Below are 23,113 nucleotides of genomic sequence, written 5' to 3'. Positions count from 1 at the left end.
CATAAGTGAATTAATCGATATGATATTTATTATTATGAGATACGACAATTTGCTATTTCCTGATTCCTATTCCTCATAATAATACAATTCTTTCAAATAAAATCTAATTTTCTACGTTATCATTATTTTTACTTTAATGATAGACGATACATCTTTCGAAGAGAAAAACTTTCTTGTCAATTTATACTGCAAAAATAAATTTTGTCATTTGTTTATTTAAAAAAAAAAAAGAAGGAAACAATTTATCGAAAAAATGAAATTAAAAGTATCTGCAAGAGAAATTTGGAGGAGTAACATTTCGAACGAAAAAAAATAATAGAAATTTGTCAACGAGAAAGAAAAAAAAAATAGAAAGTTTACTAATAAAGTTATATAAGCTCACACATCAATCGTCGAATAACAACAACAACGAGGATATACACGTGCTTCGACCGATAAAATCGATTAAATAAATTACAAACGCGAACGTTAAATAAAAAGAAGAAGAAAAAAGACAAAAATTACGACTATACAATATGATTCACATTTCGTAAGAATGTACGTAGAATTGAATGCGTCACTAGAAGCCAATAAACACTGTGTACACGCGCACACACACACGCACACACACATATACATACATACATATAAATAGGAGAGTATTTTTTGTTAAATATATTAGCAAGATCGTTAAACGTCTTAATTACGAGCTTTCTACTCGGGTAAGAAACTAACAACTCGTGAATAGCATGATGGGGATCGATTATGCACGTAAGATTTTCTCGTACCAATGAACCTTTCTTTCTGACATACGTATCTCTTTTTACTTTTATGTTATTAAAACGTTACCGCAAGAATGTCAAATGTTAAAATATACTATTATGTTCAATGACACTTTTCGCAATACGTAATTCACTCCTACGGAAATGACGTAACACTAAAATTCGTCGTTAGAAAAAAAATCTTTCTTAGGATCGATCTTTTCGCAGTGAATACGATCGAGCTTTGATCATCCAATGTTATTGACTCGATTAGCTTATTTATTTACTGCTTAAATCGTATGAAAGATTATTTATAAGATCATGTTAATGATAATGCGTTATCTATCGTGCTATTAGATTAGGATTTATGTATACTCGTGAGTATCGTTTTATTATAACATTTTCTGTTATAATAATTAAGAATAATTATAAATTGTGAATTTTTTCAATGATAACAAAGCAATCATATTTCTCTCTCTCTCTTTTTCTCTGTCTTGGATTCATTCTCGTTTTAAAGTAACACTTACAACTCGCAAACCGTCTTTATGGATAATCCAGTACTTTCACATATGGTACTATTTAGCATCATTTCGCACTTACGTATTACGACTGCTATTCGTTATGCTAAAAACTACGTAGCACCTTTTAAAGCCGTGTCATTGAAACCCATAACTGTACTATGAAGACAAATATTAAATAAAAAACAAATAAAAAAATATGAAAAATCTCTTATTATCTTTCAAAGCTGTAGCTAAAATTAATAATTCATTATCATACATAATAAATGAGACTAATTTATTAATTTTATTTCTACGCAGACACATATCTACCACTGCCACGTTTTTTTTTCTTTCTTTCTTCTTTTCTCGTAGTAATATAAATCATAAAAATCCTTGCCATTCAATTAAATCAAATAAATATGCATAAACGTTACAAACATCTTATGGGCATAGGTATATATATATATATATTTATACGCACATTTTATAATTAGTTCCATGTATTAAAAATATATTATATATGCAATTGTTGGTCTAATGTAAGTATAAATAAATGATTATTAATAAATTAACGTATTATTGAAGGTTTAAATTGTATGATTATGGTTGTAAGCGATTGAACGGTAAGAATTCTTCGTTAAATAAAAGAGAAAATTTCATCGATTAGAAAGATGTATTCAATACTGGTCAAGCAAAACATGAACCGGTATCATCGAATGACATTTGGCGCAATATGTCGACACGGGTAGGTTCAATGTATATAAAAGGTGGGCGCTGCGGTTAAATCATCGTCAGTAACGTCCAACCTATGGTGTCCAAGCGAAATTCAAGTGAAGTCGTATACAAAAGGTATCTCTTAAATTTCACCAATAACTCATTTCCCTATACGTACGATACACATCAACTTCGACATTCTCATATCGCATTAAATCAACTAACAATTTTAATTATTTCCTAATTATTAGATATAAACGTTGATTTATGACCAATCATAAATAATAACGATCATTAAAATCTACTCTGTTGTCTGTTAAAATTGTCAACAATTTGCTATCGTTTATGCAATTACGAATGATTTATTTTAAATATAAAAAAAAGAAAATTCATGAACTCATATCAATTTTAGATACAAAATGGCAATTACGAAAATCGTCCTATTGAGTATGCTAGCGATGACAATGACAATGGCAGCCAATCCAAACGAACCGATAGCAATTGTCAGTCAGTCGCAAGAGATCAATCCGGACGGTAGTTTCCATGCAAAATGGGAAACCGCTAATGGTATAACCGTTGAGGAACACGGTAATCTGAAGAATGTTGGTCAGAAGGACGAAGCCGAGGAAGTTCAAGGATCAGCTGCTTGGACTGCTCCCGATGGTACGAAGATCAATCTTGGATGGCTTGCTAACGAAAATGGTGCCGTTTTCGAAGGTTCTCATTTACCAACCCCGCCCCCACCTCAAGCAATTCCTGCTGCCATTCAACGTGCTCTCGATTGGATAGCTGCTAACCCCTACAAAGAGGATACCAAAAACAAACTTTAAACGTTCGTCTACTTTATTATTGTTATTATTATTATTATTACTATTATTATTATAAAAAGTTGGATTGAAATTCTGAAAAAATTAAAAATAATACAAATAAAAAAGAACAGTGGTGTGTACTCTAATTTGTGTGTACTCATTTTTATCTTTTTTTGTATCAACCTCGTAACCACCCCCTAAACCCCCACCCACCCTTCCACCACTCTTTTCGACCGATTATTTTAATCTCATAGAAAACTAGGGACGTATTAATTAATGGGATGACTTCCGCACCAATCTTCGTTGTTATCCTGGTCAAAGATTTACGACCGACAGAGATTTAATGGGCAATATTAAATAGCGGAATCAAAGGGGAAAGGAATTCCAATAGTCGAGCAGACTGCATAACCTTCATTATTCACTCTTTAATGAATTCGTCTACCATTAATCCCGTTTTAAGATAGGATTATTTCATTCTCTCTCTCTCTCTTTCTCTCTCTTTCTATGTAATCTTTTTTTTTATTTTTTTTTCTACCCCCATTTCACTTTTCTATTTCTGCTCGTTATTTATTTCGAATTCGTACGTAAGATTATGGTCAACGAAAATGCGTTGATTTTTTTTTCTGGTCTATGGTAAATGTTCTGCTTCATTTTCATTTCAAATATTCACGATTCTTATAATACACGAAGATAAATAATTAATTTTTCATAATTGTTTATCGAAGAAATTAATTTCACTTCAAGCCACAGCAACTTTTGTTATTGCACAACATTTCCATTATATTTGTTATAAGAAATGAAATGAAATTTCCATCGTTTTTAGGTCGATAGGCTTACCTGTAAAAGTAAAAAATAAATTAAAATAAAGAGAAAAATATTTAACACTTACGCATATAAATATTCATGTTTATAAATATATGTTGCACAAGCGTCACATTAAGAAAATACTTTCGGAGTAGTAGTTAATTAGGAATCGTTAGCTGTCATCATCGTCATTCCTTCGTTTGTAGTAGAATGCATCTATGGTATACGTGACAAAAATATCTTTACGCGTGTAAACAAAACTTGGATCATGTCATGGAACGTCATTATGAATGCTAGAGATGACAAAGTGTTTTTCTCAAATGAAGAAGTCAGTGAAAGCGAATATACTTGTATACCTGTTTACTTTATTTTTTATATATATGTTCATAAAACTTAAACACACACACACATACACATACACATATAGAACCAAATAACTTGCAAGAACGAACGAAATGCTGAAAATATGCAAGACACGTATCCAAGACACCTAACCAATAATTAATAAGCAATAGTTAACGACAGTGAATTCTTTACCTTACAGCTGTCGATTACGACAACGTTTACCGTTCAAATCAAATATTCCTTCTTCATTCCTATCCGTGATATATGAGTATTTTTCACTTCGAAACCTAAAATGAAAAAAGAAAAAGAAAATATTTCAGTATATATTCCGATTATTCAATATTTTCATGCATCTGATTTAACTTAACTGAATTCCAATGTATTTCATTTCTTTTTCATTATCATCAACAATAAAATATATTCATATATGTGGGATGCAAGCGCCTCCAGCCAAACTTAAATAGGCATTCGTGAGGAGATTGGACGGTGGGCCCTGGATAGCTCAATGGTTAAAGTGCAGTCACCCAGGAAGCGGAAGATCCGGGTTCGAGTCCCGGTCCAGTCAGTCCAACGGCCCAATTTTTTCACGAATTCTACATATATATATATATATATCTTCTTCTTCTTCTTTCTTTAGTTTAGACAAGTTGCCTGTTTCGTAACGACGTTTTTCTGCCTATTGCACTGTTAAATTGTCGCACCATCGTTTTCGTGGGCGCCCCGTGCTTCTGCGGCCTACCGGTGACTTATCCCGTGCAATTCTGACAATTCTTCCGTTGTCCATTCTGTTGATATGTTCGTTCCATTCTTTTTATATATATATATATATAAATATGTAATTATATATAATGTATATAATATAAATAATATATGTAATAAATATATATATTACATATTTACAGTAAGTCAGAAGATTAAAAATCGAAATCGATAAAAAATTGAATCGATCCAGATTCCACCCCCACACTCGTCGTAAGTATAACTTCCCGATACGTTTCATCGTGGAAAGTAGAATGTCAATCGATTGCATAAATCTAACTTATAAGATTAAATAAAATGAATAATATTCGTTAAATAAAATCTCGATGATCGTGTCTGATCGTGTTGGTTGGTTTCATCGGTGAAAGTTCAGGAAAGATATGATCTCGAGTTCCGGTTCCTTAACCCCTAAGAGGAGGCGTGTGCATTTGACATCAGCCATGTCAAATTGAGTAGACACTCTCGCTCGTACAAACATCGGGTACCGCGTTATTGTTAGAAAGCTTAGAAGACGAGAAACCACTCGCGATAGGTCGGATCAATGAGAAACGTAAGACGAAAGGTTACACGATCATCTTTCGTCGATTCAATGTATTCAAAATCCTTGACTAGAGTTTAACAAGATAGAAGAAGATAAAAGAAAAATAAAACTGCGGAATAAAACGCTTTCCGTATGGCACGAGTCATTTGCAAATGACGTAATTTCTTCGAGAGTCTTATACGTACTATACGTCCGCTTGATTGATTAATGACAATCGTGTAAGGTTCATACTGAAAAACAAAACAAAATTTTTCTACGTCCTCTCTCTCTCCCTCTCTCTCTCTCTCTCGTTCATCCATACTTTTAAACTTTCTAATATACGAAATTAAAACTATACACGTGTCTGTTATTTCTATATTTTTTTTCTTTTTGTTCTTGTCTCACTTTAATAACTCGTAGATTATTATTTACCGCAAGACTTTGAATAATTAACATTTGATCGGATAAAACCTTTCATTTTTATTCCTTCGCATTAGATTTTGTTTAGTATGTTGGACAACATAGTGAAGTGGTAAACGACGACGCGTTTTTAATCAGCCAAAGTATAGAAAGTAGATCACGACGTAGGACGACGCATTATGAATGGATCATAATTCAAATAACGATTTAGAAAAGATCGACTCTCGTGAAAGTTTAGAGATTTCTCTTATTGTTAGACAATATTCAAATTAATTGTCGAGCAAGGAAAACCGCATAATTTCCTATGTAGTGTCGTATTAAAGCAAGGTCGTAAGATAGAAAGAGAGAGAGAGAGAGAAAGAGAGAGAAGGAACCGACGACATTTCTCCTGGGATGCAACATTTATTCTCAAATGCACTTTGATATGCTTAACGACTGTTAATTACATCGGTTTGCTATAAAGTAGATATATATTTTTATATATATAATATAAGTATCTCGTATGTATGTGTGTATGCATGTATAGAAGTGTGTTTATATATATAAAATATATACATATATAAGTATGCATATATTGCATACATATATTTATATATATATATATATTATATATATATAATAATATCGTATATATAGACGTACAAATAAATATTTACAACAAATTGAACCAGAGTATATAGTCCATGTTCGTAATCGGACGTCAAGAAGAGTTTAAAAAAGGTAATACAAAAAAAGTGTAAGAAGGAAAAATAATAATAAGAAAACAAGAGAGAGAGAGAGAGAGAGAGAGAGAGAGAAAGAAAGAAAGATAGAAAAATAGAAATAGAGAAAATAAAATATAAGAGAAAACGTGCGAAAATAAGTGCGGCGAGACGGCGGCGTCGCGTGGACGGATTTGAAAACTTATCATCGAGCTAAGAGGAGGATAGATCTTTGATTAATTTCAATCAAACTTCGATCGTAATAATATTTTAAACGAAGAAAAAAAATAAACAATAAAGGAGCTTCGTGAGATCACACTGCCGGTAAAAAAAATGGTCGTCCGATTTATTCGTTGATTATTTAAACACGATTGTTCTCATCCTCCTTGGATGGATGTGCTGCTATCCATTCGAGGGCTTTCTGTATGAGAACTGGAACTTCCGGTGGTACGGGTAAATGCGCGCCAACCGGTTGGAATCCATTTTCATCGGCGGTGTAAGTCAAAGATATTTGTTGGCCGTCGTCGCTGGGATAACTGAATGCACCTTTAGCTTCCATAGCTTCGGTTTCCGAGCCAGCGTTCTTAACCTGTCCTTCTTCTTCGGCCTTGATACCGTTTCCGCTCTCGTAGCTCCACTTGTACGATCCATCCGGATTTGGACCCTCTTGACTTTGGCTTATGATTGGTATTGGCTCATCCGCCGGAGCTGGAGCTGCAGCAGCGTATGCTGCCAATGTAATGATGGCTACCTGTTCAGAGAAAAGGAAAATCAAATATCGAAACGAATGATTCAACTTTTATCCTTTTTCTTCCCCATACTTTTGGAAAATTCGTCGAATAATATTTTTTTTGGTTTTTCTTTTTTTAATCACCGACGTCGCGTTGTTAACGAATAATTGAATTTCGTATTTCGTTCGAATGTTAATATAATTTATCCGATAAAAATGATAATATCGTGAAGAGAGGATAAAGAAAAGGACGAGTTTAATGGTTACGTTTAAATAAAAATACGCGATGGAAATGGGCAATTTCGATAACGTGTTGGTATAATGGTATCCTAAAGTCTGCCGAGAGAGAGAGAGTGGGAGAGAGATAGAGAGAGAGATAGAGTTCTGCTTTCAGTGGTTAAACCGTTTCGAGTCAGCCGCGGCAGTAGTAGTAAGTCCGAGCGAGTTATTAGGTCAGACCATATTTCATATACGCGCCGCGCTTAACTATCCTTTCGCCTATGTACGAATTAAACGTTGCGTGTAACCGCTTTAACCACCATCCGTTTTGAGAACAGATGTACTTACGCGAACAATGTTTCAATATGTACGTATTTCCTATATATATAAATATATATATATAACTCGAACCGCGAATTCAAATCCTAAATAATATTTAACTTATTTACCGAATATATATAATCCATGTAAAAAAAAAGGATACCTCCTTTTAAAATAAAAATTGTCAAAACAAAAGTATGCCATTAAAAATCCTTGCAGTAGTAGACAAAAAATCCGTAATGGTTGGAAAATGGTCTCGCCTAGAGACCAACCCCCCTCCCCCCATCCACTACTTACCGTCACAAGAACACCACCCTCGTATACTAAAGTATCAAAACCAAATATCAAAGAAATATTATATAATAATCACTTGATTTATTTTCGAGAAGAACTGTTCGATACGATGCTTGGCACAGTACGGTACGACGATAGAATCACGACACCCGTAATTAATAAATATTACGAAGCACCATCGATTAGTATCGGTATTGGTATCGATGGTAAATCCTCGACAACATGGCCACCCTCTTTAAATATCCCCATCGTATCTCGCGGCTCGATTTTCACCGGATATTAATCCCTTTTTATTCCTTTCTAACTTCCGTTTTTTTTTTCAAATCTTCTCTTTTGCGACTTGTCGTAACTTATAAACGCTTACCAATGACGTATACATGCTGCAGCAGTAATCGCTGATGGGCAAGTGTTTATCAAGCCCCGCAGCGCTCGGTGTATATATACCCCTGGAGGCATCACCAATACACCACCGTTTCCGCGGTAACGATGGGCCACCATGTTACTGGGGAGATGCACATGGGACATATAAACAGTAAGAGAGAAAAAGATAGAGAGATCAAGAGAGAGAGAGAGAGAGAGAGAGAAAGAGAGAGAGAGAGAGACAGAAAGAGTGTCAGAGATTCAGGGGGGGGGAAAGGAGGAACAGATGGACACAACAGAAAGGGGGCTACACACGGATCTTCGTTTAAACGTTCTTGGCGCCTGATGCATGCGTGCTTATGCACCTTCCTTCCTTTTCTCTCCACCTTACTCTCTCTCTCTCTCTTGCACATTTTCATGCATTCATCTGCATCGTCACTATATGCATCTCTTTTTTCCATAGATGTGTGTCGTCGTATCTTTGTCTTCGTTGTCGTCGTTATCGTCAATACGTTGAACATTAACAAAGATGGTTGGAATAAGATGAAAGAGTAGGAGGAGGAGGAGAAGGAGGATGAGGAGGAGGAGGAGGGGAGGACGACGACACACCGTACATCACTAAGCTACCATCGTGAGGATCACTATGTCGCACTCTGTGCTAAATGTCATCGGGTCCCCGTTTAAGGATGCTTACTCAATTGTCATAATTTCTTTACCGAGTTTTTCCCTCTTTACTACTTTCTTTTTTTTTTCCTTATTTTTTTTTAATCCCCTCATATTCGTGACTTTCTTTTTCGTTAAAATCCTCTATATACGTTGGTATATTGAATTAATTTATTTTAAATTAATAGAGAGGCTAATACAATTCTCTGAACGATTGCAATATCGTTCTTTTTTAAGTGTTTTTCTTTTCTTTTTTCATTTTGATCATAATCAATAATCTGTAATCAAAGTACTTCCCATATAGAGTCAATGGAACTACTTTATCTGAGATGGGGATCTCTCTCTTTTCCAATGAATTATTTTCAATTGAACGATTGTACGTTTAAACGTCCTTATTCGGTGATAATCGTGCGGCAAACGGGACGGGACAGGATAGAGCTTTTGCTTTAACTATCGCTGATTCGTTTTCCATGCATAAATAATCAGCCCGTTAAATGCTAGCTTTTTTCTTATCGTCAGACAATAATACGCCATAATAACTGCTACGAGTCACGTATTAAATCGTAATTGCTGCTAATATTCGTTTCCTAACGTATCGTTATTTCTTCTAACGATTACAGAACTATAGTTAATCGATAATATAAAATTATCGATACGGATTTGAAAATAATGGTAATCTATTAAAAATTCGATTGTTTAAATCTACCTTTTACCGTTGTTAAATCATTGAAACTTTTACCTCGCAATCGAAGATGTCTTAATCATCGTTGACATGTTAGGTCGGCCTTCTTGTTAAAAAAATTCCGTTCATGCATCTTATAATTAACGATCAATAATAATAAAACCTGTTGGAATGTCAGAGATCTTGGATAAAATACTGGTTATTCATATATATTCGCGATAACTTTTTTTTTCTCTAGGGTAAATAAGGTGTTCTTGAAACATCTACAAATGTTTCATGTGTTAATCTATATGGCATTTTTCACCATTTTTTTGTCCTCTCTCTTCTTTTTTATTATTATATCAATAAATATCAAAGTTTCTCTTAGACGATCGGAAGTTAGCATTTTGATTTCCTTAATAATTCGTTACGATTATAATCATTTAAATGTCTATTAGGTATTCATAGTATTTAAGGATCCAACGATAAACATAATTGCAAGTACAATAATCGGTGATAATAATTTCTTAAACGAGACTCAATTTTCACTCATTATTATCTGAATAAAAAAAATAAAAAAAATAAGAAAAATCAAATAAATACTTCGTATGATAATAAATAGCATTCACGAAGGAATGCCAGTTACTCTCGAAGTTAGAAGGCAAAACGTTCGAAGTTTATCCTGTGTGATTCACGAACACGTGCGTCATCGATAAGATTGAAAAATTTTCTTCCACGATGACATTTGACATGGTATAAAATATCTCCTACCGTTTATTGATAAATAATTGTAAATAATATTAAAACGTACATTTTCAAATGGTTTCAGGGAACCGAGGATCGAGATGATACTCGACTAAAGTAAACAAAAAAAAGAACGAGCAAATCGAAAAGATAAATAAATGTCAAAAAGTCTATTCAACGCGGGATAGAAATGCAATCTAATTACCCCTTTGAAACAAAGTATGGTTAGTAAAGTTAACGCGAATATGTTTGGTCTTTTAATTAGCTGATTTACGTAATACGGGCACAATGTACACAAAGGATGTGCGAATAAATATCACATGTGAAAGTACCTAACAAGGTAACATACTCAACTGTGTCGTCGCAATGCTAATCTGACGAACTTACCACGTAGATCTACTCCAACTGTTAAGGAATCATAACGAATTACTCCACGAGTTTGAATATTTGCTGCATCATAGTGCACGAGTTGAGATATGTTCGAAGAAATTAGTTAACTTAATCGGCGTGTGTATACTACGTGACCGATAATACACCTCTAACTATATAATATCTCTTATTCCTCAACTTTTCCTAATCAATATTGTTAATTGAAAGTAATAAATTGATTAATGAGAAAATTATCTAACAAATTTTATCAACGTTAGATTGATCAATGTTTTAGATATAAAATAACCCAAAATATTTTTTCAATGCCATTATTATTCATTTAAATATTAATTGAACATTCGAACAATTCTTATTGAACGATCCAATACGTCAGATTTGTAATATTGATCAAAATATATATATTTTCGTCGATTGTTGGATTCATCGAAATAAATAAAATAAAAAAAATCCACGTGGAAGTATTTCTTAGGAACCGTGAGATGTTCTTGACTCACTATCTTGCATCCGTTATGCCGTAAGAAACTTCTCGTTGGTAAGATTAATGCACGGACACCAGACCTTCGCGAGATCTGAATTCACTGCTTATAAGGTTCGCCATATGGAATACCAAAGCTCACGTATGTACATACGAATGCAGGTCATCTTTGCAGAGAGTTCACCGACGTGAACGTTCCCAACAAAATCTGAACAATTTTTCTGATCGTTTCAAACAGTCTCGCGAAAATGAAAATATTACTCGTCTTTTTTCGATTATGATCGATGGATCCTACGTTCGTTGAATACTTTCTTTTTTCTTTCTGATTGCTTACAATCTTCAAAATAAAAGAAGAAGAAAATTTTTGTAGAAATCTCATCATTTCAACTTACATACGCAGATATGTAACCAATAAAAATAAAATAAAATAATAATTATTCGAGATGTGTGTCTCTTTTGAACACGCTTGTACGAATATTTTAATTTTAAATCCCATTTGAAAAATCATTTCACGAATGATAAAATATACAATTTTAATATTAATTTCCTAATCAAAAACTAATGTATTTATTTGTAGTAAATAAAATTACAAAAAAGAAAAGAAAAAAAAAAGAAAGAGAAAACCAACAAACGTCCTTGACATTCCTGAATTAAAAAGTGCGTTGGTCCTTGAGAAGTTCGAAATTCATAAAAATCATTGAATTTATTGATGTATTATTATTATTATTATTATTAAAGGGAAAGAAAAAAATTATAAAAAAGCAAAAAGAAAAAAAAAGAAAAAAGAAAAAAAAGATTGTACCATCCGTTTAAAACTCGCTTACACGAAAAGGTTATAAGTACGCGCAAGGTATAGGTATACCTATAATACCTGAACGTATAATACTTCAACGATGGCCACTGATGCAATCCTTTAAGTATTATCTTCTCTCTTTCTCTTTTTCTCTTCGTAGAAAAGGTAATATCTATAGAATGATCAAATATAATTGCGTCACCATATTGGCTTTAACCGCTTACCCATATATTTATATATTGTACGTACAGAATATTATGTATTACTTACAATTAGATATTTACGTTAGATTATTGCATCTACTCTAAGTCTTTTTACAAGTACAATATTATTTTACTCTCTCTCTCTCTCTTACCTTCTCGATATTAAAAAAAACACTTTTTACAAAATAATGCGACGAAGATTGATAACAAGATTTTTTTTATAATTGTTCACGAGTTAAAAAAAAAAAACAAAGATATCCTTAACCATACGAAATAGAATAGATTCTAATCTTTCGGACGTTATTGCAATCCTTTTTAGTCTGCTAATGGTTCTTTTAACGACCCTCGACCTTAATGCAACTTCCTTGGAATCTTTTACAGATACACACATGTCTCTCTCTCTCTTTCTCCCTTTGTTTTACTGTAAATAGATAATTTAAGAAAAAAAAGAAAAGAAACCTTTTTATTAAAACAATAAAATTGTCTTCTTATCGCCGATCTATAAGAAATATTAAAATTATCGATTGCATATTATTAAGTTTGCCAATAATTCAATGCGATTTCGTCGTCGTGTATTTATTTAGAAAAAATAATCGCACGAACTTATTGGATAATTTTATACATCGAATATTCAATAAAATTGTGTTCTCGTCGATCTATAAGAAATAGATAAAATTATTATCGATTATATGTAACTTTATTAAATCGACGAAAAATTTGTGTCACGTTCATTCACACATTTGTCTTTTGATCGGGTCAAACGTTCTATTCATATTCTAATCCTTTTTTTCTCGTACACACACATATATATATATATATACATTTGTGCATACATTTTTGCATACATATTTATATGCGTACATACACTACAAGCAAAAAGTTTCGACTACCTTGCTAATTTTCGTAAAAATCAAACATCACACACACGGATAAATTTTGAAATTATCGGTTGTTACGTCAAATATTTCAACAAGTTGAATTATGTTTTAAGAGATTTCAGCATAACTCACTTATGTCCACAATACTCTTGTATAATTTCTATACTCAATTCGTATGAACTTTCCTCTTCTGGTGTATACATCTTTGACAGTTTTTACTAAAAGCATGAAACTAAAAGCATTCGAAAAACTATTAGGTGTACCTTTTGAACGTTAAAAACGGTGGAATCGAAGTTGTACATCTAATAATTGCAAAGACGTTCAGATACGTCAGGTAATTATTATAAATAATTTTTCTATGAAAAAACAATCTGAAAAAAATATCCGTTTGAAAAAAAAAAAATAAAGAAAAACTAAATACAAAATATAAAACATGCTGATGTTCGTATATATATATATTTTTTTTTTGTTCTTAACAAAACGAAATCTACCTCGATTACATCAAAGGGCATTTAACTTTGTTCTTTGCAAATATCCCGTTTACATCTGTAAACATAAAGATTTGAAACATAATGCATTTTATTCTTACGAATATCCTGTCTCGCTTTTCTAAGTGTACTTAGGGAAGAGATTCAAAAACTTTTAGCCGGTAATGTATTATTCATTCGATAGATCGGGACTCTTCTTTCATTCAACTACGCATTCTTGCGAACGAAGGATTCGTTGTAAGCGCGCATCCGCGTCTAACCTTTCCTTTTCGACACGGCCTTAGGAACTTGCGATGTACAAGGTATCTTCAGTTGTTGCAATAGTCAATGTATATAGTACGCACATATATGCCTTTAATCGGTAAACCTCCCGCTTTAATACCGTTGATATTTCGAACCTAATGTATGCCAGCCAGCCAGCCAGCCAGCCAGCCAGCCAGCCAGCCATCGTACCAACAGCTGCTGCTTAGTCTCTTCAGTCAAAAGAAACCAACGATCTTTCTTCCTGAAAGCTTTAGACAACAACAAAAAAAAGAAATAAACAGAAAGAAAGAAAAGAAACATTTTTATTCTCTCTCTCTCTCTCTCTTTTTCTAATCTTACATCGATCTAATCGAACCTTCTTTTCTCGTTGAATTAAATTATATACTCTTTTGAAATATTAATTAGAAATTAATTAAATCGCGTAGACATTTGATTTTCGAAGATTTGGAAATTGTCTACGAGAATAAATTTCACATTCTCTATCTCTCTCTCTCTCTCCTTTATCATTATTATTATTATTGTTACACAGTATCACAAAGTTATAACGCGTGTCTTTAAAGAATCTGTAAAAGAGAAACGAGATCCGAAGGTTTCGTGATTTCCATCTAAGAAAAGTAGAGAAAAAAAAAAGAAAAAAAAAAATAATGAACAGAAACAAACGCACGTACCGGAAGAGTTCTTCTGATCCTCTCGAGGTCGACTAATCGATCCTTAGTAAAGTTTTGAAAAATATCGTCGTCTTAACGACTATCTCTACGATATATTTCCTATTGTAAGATAAAGAAGTGTTAAAAAAGAAGAAAAAAAAAAGAAATAAAACCTTGTAAACGTATTAAAATAATACGAAGAAAAAGAAGAAGAAGAAGAATTAGAAGAAGATAAAAGAAAGGCACGCATACATTTGAATGTTAAAAAAAGTAGAAGAAGCACCTGTTGTGTTACCTACCGAGCGGATACTGTGAGATGAAAGTAAAATTGAATTCGGCATAGGTTGCGTCTTCTTGCCTGCGGGTAGGCGCTCTCTTAGAATGTGTTTGTCTCTGTATACATGCATATATACTTATATGTCAAGGTCGTCTTCTACCGGTACCTTTTTCTTCTTCTTCTTTTACTACTACTACTACTACTACTCTGTCTTCTACCGGTTTATGATTTACTTGCAATAACTATGCACAACCATTGCCATTCTAAGACGACGTAAAAGAGTAGATACCGTTATATTTATTTTTAGTCTAGACTTTATTTTATATTTTGCACACGCATCCTCTCTCTCTCTCTCTCTCTCTCTTTCTCTTTCTCGTTAGAAGAAGGTGGTAAATGAGAGTGTGAGAGAGAGAGAGAGAGAGAGAGAGAATGACGATCTCGTGGCATTTCATCTTGTCGATACTTTCACTCTTTTTCACTTCTCTCTTTTTTAACGTTATCCTACTCTTCTCTCTCTCTCTCTCTCTCTTTCTCTTTTAATCTTAATACCGAAAAAAATAATAATAAAATTGTTCTACTCTTATTCTCTCTCTCTCTCTCTCTCTCTCTTCTAATTAAATCAGTTAAGTACGTACATACGTATGTAACTGAATTTTACGAAGGACAACGAGTTATCACGAAACGATAGAATATAAGAACACTTACGACCTTCTCATGGGAATTATCGATCGGATCAATGTCCTTTTTATTTGGAATACGAACAAGTACTTTTTTATCTACAATATCTACCTACCATATCTACCAATAGTAATAATACAACCAACCTACCTTATAAACTTTTCGAAGAGCTCAGGTATCTTCTTCCTACGAGTATAAGTGAAAGAAAGAGAGATAAGAAAAAAAAAAGAAAAAAAAAACACAAACAAGAAATAGAAAAGGAAAGACATTTAACCACTCTTGACACACATACGGAGGCGTATTATGATGCTGGTCTACACCAATACTGCTTCTGCTTCTTCTTTTTCTTTTTTTCTTTTTCTTTTTCTTCTGGGCGTTGTATTATTTATTACACAGTTATACCGTTGTATTCGTGTTATGTGTCACATTATGTTATCCAAAGAAAAAAAGAAAGAGAACGAAAAAAGGGGGGAAGGGGGAAGGGGGTTGGTTGTTTGATACTAAATAAATATTAGGTCAGATGACATCAGCATAAATAAATGTGATAAAATTAATCTGACGTATAATAGAGTAATTAAAAATAAAGCAAGAAGAGTTGTGATATTACATTATGAATTATCTAAAGTTAAATTGCGTCTTAAAAATGATCGGATAATAAAGAAGATGTATATTCAAATACACATTTTGAAATTTTGTTAAAAAAGAAAGGAAATAATGCGATTAAGACCCCGGTCAGACAAATTTACTATGTTTACGAACACTCTGCGATATCAATAAATTGTGCCATCAAAACTGATTTGATCATTTTCAATCTAAAAATGTGGATCTCAAAGATGCACCTCGTATCCGTTCGAACGATCGTCGGAAAAGTCGAAATGTAAAATTATGGAAACAATTAAAAAGCCATAATTAAACGCGAAGTAGTATTTTTCATCGTTTTAAGGATACCGGATGCAAGATAAGAAAAAGAAATTATTGAAATTTGGCATTAAGATACGAAGAAACTTTATACCCGACCCAATATATTATTTAAAGGTAGGGAAAATAGTAGAAGTAGGAGGAAAAGAGTAGGTGAATGAGGTAGAGAGAGAGAAAGAGAGAAAAGTATATGTGTGTGTGTGTGCATAAGCGTCGTGACAAGGAAGAATCATCGAGTATAGAGGTCGTAAAGAATAAAAACGGAGTAAAGGAGGACTTTCTCCTTTTGCAACGGTAGAATAGTATTGGAATGAGATGAATATAATGGATACCACGTAGAATAGAAGAGAGATGAAAAGACCGTAGCGAATACCAGCCGAAGATAGCTGCAATTAGATGCAATGCTTCGCTAACTCCTACCTATTCCTATTGCCTAGACCATTGAAAAATAGTATTCGACCTTTGATACTCCGTAACCAATGATCGCGACCTCCGTTATAAAATACTGGAACAAAAAGATGTGTATGATCAAATCGATGATTGCATTCATTTTTTTGTTTCGGTTTTGTTTCGTTAACTCTTTCAAATTCTTCTCGAGTCGGTCGGTGATGCATTCAAAGGATGGAACTAAGAGTTAAACTACTGAAAACACAAACATACATTTATATTCATGATTATGTTAGAAACGTATATTGTTCTTTCTCTCTCTCTCTTTCTATACATATATATACACACACAAACGAACATTTAATCTTCCAAAATCGTGATATAATATTAAAGAGAGAATAATTCAATTTAATAATTACTAATATCAATTTAGAAATTCTTTTTATTTCTCCCCATGACGATGAATTTTAACAAATTTTGTATTAATTAATGCCAACTAATTTCTCTCCTCCCTGACAAAAATAAACCCTAAGAGGTATACTGAATTATTTTTTTATTTAAATTTGCGATTACTTAATATTTTTATATCTAAATAAATGAGAGACGTATTTATATTCGAAATATCGTACGAGGATACGTTTTTAAAGACAATTTCTAATTTGATTTGAAAGCGAAATGTCATTGGTAAAAAATAATACGCTGATTTTCTCTCTCTTTCTTTCTCTTTCTTTTTCTCTCTTTGTCTTACTCGTGTGACATATCAACGAGAAATGAGAAAGAGAGATTACTTACGTGGGTGCGAAACTATTACGTCGTTTGTTCGTTGAGAAGACGCTTCTCGAATTAACGGTACGTGATTTGTGATTTGCTACAAAGACGTTTCTAGTTAGAATGCTAGGTTGAAAACAAGTAGAGATAACAAGAAGTGAGATCTAAAAAATCTCATCGTGTTTCGATGTTTTTGTTACCATGTAGAATAGATAATGAGACAAGAGTGTCTCGTTAAAAATAACTCGATTGAAAATAATAAAAGAATTTTTTTACAATTTGTATACATAAATATAAACAAAGTTATTCGTGAATTTTTATTAATATAATTCCAATAATATTTTATATCTAAATATAAATAACGTATTGTATATAAAAGTATTGGATTTTATTTATTAAATTTATTTAGAAAAAAACATTTGTGCTAATACTTTTCTATATTTAAATAAATGTCGAAGAATATTTTTGTCCGAATGGTTGAAATTACTCGAATATATTTTGTCCTAATCTGAATAAATAAAAAATTTACGAGTCATTTTTATGTTCTCAAATTTCGTACAATTATGGTACTTGTTGGCTAATACGAATGTATATTTTTTTCTTTTCATTTTTATTTTGTTAATTTTCTTTCCATTCGATAGATAATCAAAGTAAAGCTTACGAAATAGTCCATAATCTCGTATACTCGTCGAACAACGTCGAGTTTAACAGAAACTAGTGATATAATCCTTTCTGACCGCGGATAATACGTTAAACATGGAAAACATCATCGTAAGAATACATTAATTTCAAGGCTTTAACTCGAAGCTAAGAGTACTTTATAATAGCTCTTCCTAGCATCGTTTAATTACGCATCTACCATATCGTTTTGTATCTCCTTCGTATAGATAACTATCATGAACATAACCGCATAAGATCGCTTTGTTAAATTATCTTAACTCTTCCTTCTTCTTCTTCTTCTTCTTTTTCTTCTTTTTCTTCTTTTTCTTCTTTTTCTTCTTCTTCCTTTTTTTTTTGATTACGTGTTGCCGATCGTTTGGAAATCATCGATGCATTGTGTTTACATTGATAGTTAATAATCCATTTGTAGATAATCTTATCTTCGAAAAGCTTTTGTTGTGAAAAGAAATAAGAAAAAAGAACATACAAATTAATGAAACGTAGTAATTAATTGTAAAAGTATTTAGAGTGAATTAAAAGTTAGTACGCTATTTTTTTTTAATATTTCACTTGCATATAAAGTAATTTTATTGGCTATCAATTTCACTGTATCTGAAACAATATAATAAATACACGAACTTTTGGTTCACCCTAATATTCGAAATCTCAAAATCATTTAATACACACACACACATTCTAGTATTATTTTTTATTCATGAGAAATAGACGAAAGGTGAGAATCTTCATCTACTGTCATGAAATTAATTAATATATATATATTTATGTATGAACTAGGATACATGCACAAAGTTCACCACCAGAAGAAACACGCGACAATTTAACGTTCTTGTTCTCGAAGTTTTGCCTACAGGAGAACGTTTCGTATGTTCAGATAATTAAAGTAACTTTATCTCGGATATATCTGTAATCTTTCACTCTTATCTTTATACTCGTTTGTGAGTTGATACCCGCGACATTAATCTTTTGAACAACTTTAAAGAATTTTGCCACTGAGTTGACTTTGATCTGTCGTAAAATGAAAAGAACGGTTTCTTTTTTTAAGGATAAAAAATAAATGGATTTAAAAAAACATAATTTTTCTAAATTTAATAATATTTATTATATCACGGTGTGTATAATTATAATTCCCTCGTACGTAAACGTTTAATATAAACATTATTATGATAATTATAGCGTAGTGTACTCTATTACAATTAAAAATGTTCAAACGAAACTAAATGTATTTTTTTATTCTTATAATTCAAACGAAGAATATTGAGTTGATGGCAATAATAGTAATGGAGAGGGGGGCTGATAGTATAATAAAAGTATATTAATAATATAATTTGTATCACTTAGCAGCCTTCGATTTTATGTATCCGTAATACATACATGTTATACCTAAATAACATTGTTTCGATCTCAAATAAAATCACATTTCTAGTATGTTGCGGTATTAATCTTGAAACTTGGATTAACAAAACAAATCAACGATTATCGCAACATAATAATAATAATTGTAATAAAATACACGAGTACGAGAGAATAGACCAAGATTTTCGATCAAATAATTTACACTGTTACAAAATCTCGACTACGAACCTTCTCGTCTAGTCGATGATAAATCTTTTATAACTAAATATAAAAAAACGATAATATAAAGAAAAAATATTTAAAAAATACTTCGTTTTCTCGTAAAAAAGAAAAATTCGTCGTCGGTCGTTGTTGTCGTTGTTGTTGTCTTCTGTTTAAATGAAATAAAAAAAAAAAAAAGAAGAAAAGAAAAAAAATAGAAGAAAAGATCACATTTTTCCCCCGATTAGTTTCGTTCGTCCGAAATAATCTCGTGTTGTTATTAAATGTCCGTTCGATAATGGCAGTCGTAATAGAATTCACTTTCTCAGATTATCTTCCTGAGGATGAGTGGCGATGTAATCGAGAGCCCTCAAGATCGATTGTGGTACAGGTGGAGCAGTTGGTAAATGCTCTCCTTGAGGTTGGAATCCATTTTCATCGGCAACGTAATTCAATGAGATTTGCGAACCATCCGATGATGGATATTGGTATGATCCTTGGACGTAAAGAGTATATTCGTTTTCAGGATTATTTTGCGAACTCTTCCTTGGCTCGCCTTTTTCTTCAACGCGAATACCATTTCCTGTTTCATAATTGAAGGAATAAGAACCGTCTGCTTCGGGTCCGTTTGAACTCTGATAGAGAATTGGTACTTCTTCCTTTTCTTGTACCGGGACACTCATGGCTACCGCCACGATTACGGCGAATATGGTTACTTGCTGAAATGATTTTTATTTGTAATCAAACGATATTTAATCATCGACATTTCATGGAATAATTCGATTAAAAAGAAGATATTTATTTTATTCGTGTATAATTTCATTTGCTTTCCATCAAATACGCTTAAAGTGTTTATCAAACGCAACACATTTCATTTATTTTTTTTATTATTATTATTATTACGATGAAATTATTCCACAATTTGTCCGTTTCGGTTGGTCGAGAGTATTTCGAAAAGAGTCGGAAACTAGTTTTCGATAAAATAATAATTAAAAAGAAATCTCTTTTATATATATGAATATTGATGAGACGATTTGAGAAAAAAAAGAAAAAGAAATTAAAAGAAAAATTAGTTGTTATTTCGTGGAATTTAAGATATAATTAAATTTATTATTATTATTATTATTATTATTATTATTATTATTATTATTATTATTACTATTATCAATTAACAAGCCGTTACATAAATTTCTAACATTTACAGTATAACGTACGCGTTCTTGCATGTAAATTTAGTAAAAGTGATGGGGGGAATTGCAATAGATCGCGCCCCATTAGAAATTGATTGCGACAAAAAATTAGATGTTCAAATTACGATTTGAGAAAAAAAGAAAAAAAAAGAAATTAAAAGAAAAATTAGTTGTTATTTCGTGGAATTTAAGATATAATTAAATTTATTATTATTATTATTATTAGAGAACACATTGAACTATTTTATGGGACTTACCAAAGCGTGCATGTTGACTACGGTTGTTGTGTGTCGTTATTACTATCGTCCCGATGAAGACGCGCTTTTATACCAATATCCCTGCCGAAACTTCTAAGGATTCGAGGACCTCTCCCTCTCATTGACAGATTTCTGCCTGATGATTTGACAGTGGACAATGTTACGACATTTTCGACAAAATCGATGAAGAGGGGCGATACTAACGTCCTCCACCAACCGCAATAAAGCGCTCTTCTCTCTTATTGGTCCTAACCTTTCCTCTTTACACAAATTTAATTCATTTCATTCGATAACATTCGTCAATTTCATTCATCCTTATTTTCATTTTTTTTTACTCTCTCTCTCTCTTTCTTTCTTTCTCTACAGTTATTTCATCCTCATAATATGCATATCTTTTTTTTTATTATCCTCATACGCATATTTCATGAAAAAAAAAAAGTAGAAAATAATTGTATAAAATCAAAACTATTATATTATGATATTAAATAACGTCTCTTGTTAAATTAACAATAAATTTGTTCAACAACGAATACAATTATACGAATCCGTATGAATAATCTAACATAAATTACGAAAAGTCACCGAGAAAGGAATACATACGTGTTTACGTAGGCGTATGTATGCGTATACAAATACGAACAAACGTTCCTTGTCTTTAATGCATTCATTGACCCGACGATCATCTTGTTACGCGAATTTTTCTTACTTTACATACGTTATAAATTCAACCGTGTAACAAATTTGTGAAACCTTGACGAAGTTTCCGAAACGAACGACGAATATCAAGTTTTATTTATCTCCAACGTATATCTTTGGCCATATATTTTTTGCTTTAGAATTCATAAAAGTATTAAATTAGCGATGATTTCTGTGTGTAAAAATAGAAAAAAGAAAAAATAAAAATAAAAATAAAAACGTAAATCGGACAATTCGAACGATTCCACGTATCAACTTGTAATTAAAGAAGACAACAACAACAACAACAAAAATATGCTAACACGAACAAAATAAGATGAACGTTGCGAGGATATAATTATTGTTTACGTTTAATTCTTTGTTTTTATCGAAACGAAAAAAAAAAAGGAAAATTACAAATTACCAAGAGTTAGATGTTTGTCTATGCAAACAATATACAATTACAAACGCAAAGTTATAAATAAAACGCTTAGGATTGGAATAAAAAAAAAAGAAAAAAAAAAGAAATACGAATTAACGAGTGAGACTCGTTGTGTAATCGACTGATAATCAAAAAAAAATGTATCCATGGAAGAACGTTAGATAGGCGTTATATCATCTAACGGGAATTACATCGACGTTTCTTTTTTTTTATTTAGTTTTTTAAATACTTTTTCTTTTCTAGAATCAAGTTTAATGGCTTACAAAAAAAAAAAAAGAAAAAAAAATAGAAAAAGAATCATTACTTTAGAACATAAGTAAGTGTAAAAATGAGGACTCTCCTTTCTCTGTGTCAACGTTCTCATTTGAACATCTTCCTGGGTGTCCTTTTTAGCCGAAAGTCACTCAATTTCTTCTATTTTAACGCTAAATGCATAAAGATAAGGAAGAAAGTTGCTTTGAACGAAAGCGAAATATTGTATCCGCCAACGCACCGAGACACTAACCGAAACGAAAGTTAAACACTCTTATTCTTTTTTCTCTCTCTCTCTCTCTCTTGCTAAACAATATTTCAGTTAGCAACGTTCGTTTGCTTGGTACGCGCCTTTTCCTTCGAGGCATCCTTGCCTTCCTTGATTAATGAAGTTGGCCTCTTCTTCTTTCCTTGCTAGTCCTGCTGGTTGCTATTGCTGTTGTCGTTTATGCTGCTAAGAACAAACCGAAGAAATGATTCTGCTGCTTCTATGCAACAACACGAATTCTCTCCTCTTTTTTTCTTTTTTTACCTTCTACCTCGACAAAGGGGTTTTCCATAATGCTGAATAAATTCTTCTCTCTCTCTCTCT

General features: G+C 32.2%; 3 protein-coding genes across 3 annotated transcripts; 1 reads left to right on the top strand and 2 right to left on the bottom strand.

The window, feature by feature from the left end:
• The first annotated feature begins 1,854 nt into the window (after positions 1-1,854).
• Positions 1,855-2,784, top strand: LOC122520120 (endocuticle structural glycoprotein SgAbd-2-like). The gene has a single exon (XM_043640114.1). It carries the CDS (start codon positions 2,374-2,376, stop codon positions 2,782-2,784), a length of 411 nt encoding a protein of 136 aa, XP_043496049.1. The 5' UTR covers positions 1,855-2,373.
• Positions 2,785-6,564: 3,780 nt separating this feature from the next.
• LOC122520878 (endocuticle structural glycoprotein SgAbd-4-like) lies at positions 6,565-15,171 on the bottom strand. The gene is made up of 3 exons (XM_043641200.1): positions 15,127-15,171; positions 8,241-8,375; positions 6,565-7,063 (listed from the first exon to the last, which is right to left on the bottom strand). Exons 1-3 carry the CDS (start codon positions 15,169-15,171, stop codon positions 6,674-6,676), a joined length of 570 nt encoding a protein of 189 aa, XP_043497135.1. The 3' UTR covers positions 6,565-6,673.
• Positions 15,172-19,877: 4,706 nt separating this feature from the next.
• Positions 19,878-21,177, bottom strand: LOC122515453 (endocuticle structural glycoprotein SgAbd-4-like). Its single transcript, XM_043632827.1, has 2 exons — positions 21,153-21,177; positions 19,878-20,424 (listed from the first exon to the last, which is right to left on the bottom strand). The coding sequence occupies exons 1-2, from the start codon at positions 21,162-21,164 to the stop codon at positions 20,023-20,025; spliced, it is 414 nt and encodes a 137-aa protein (XP_043488762.1). The 5' UTR covers positions 21,165-21,177; the 3' UTR covers positions 19,878-20,022.
• Between the last annotated feature and the right edge of the window lie 1,936 nt (positions 21,178-23,113).

This window comes from Polistes fuscatus, unplaced genomic scaffold, assembly GCF_010416935.1.
Source record: "Polistes fuscatus isolate 324 unplaced genomic scaffold, CU_Pfus_HIC Scaffold1, whole genome shotgun sequence".
Taxonomy (NCBI): domain Eukaryota; kingdom Metazoa; phylum Arthropoda; class Insecta; order Hymenoptera; family Vespidae; genus Polistes; species Polistes fuscatus.
The sequence above is the reverse complement of the archived record's forward strand: the minus strand, read 5'-3'. Positions and strand labels throughout refer to the sequence as shown.

Excerpts from the sequence above, each read along its gene's own strand:
- LOC122520120 (XM_043640114.1), top strand. The coding sequence starts at position 2,374 with ATGGCAATTACGAAAATCGTCCTATTGAGTATGCTAGCGATGACAATG.
- LOC122520878 (XM_043641200.1), bottom strand. The coding sequence starts at position 15,171 with ATGAAATGCCACGAGATCGTCATTCTCTCTCTCTCTCTCTCTCTC. Across the intron at positions 8,376-15,126 it reads TCTCTCTCTCTCTCTCTCTC|CATGGTGGCCCATCGTTACC; the intron begins TCTCACACTCTC and ends TCTCCCCAGTAA. Across the intron at positions 7,064-8,240 it reads GCAGCATGTATACGTCATTG|GTAGCCATCATTACATTGGC; the intron begins GTAAGCGTTTAT and ends TTCTCTGAACAG.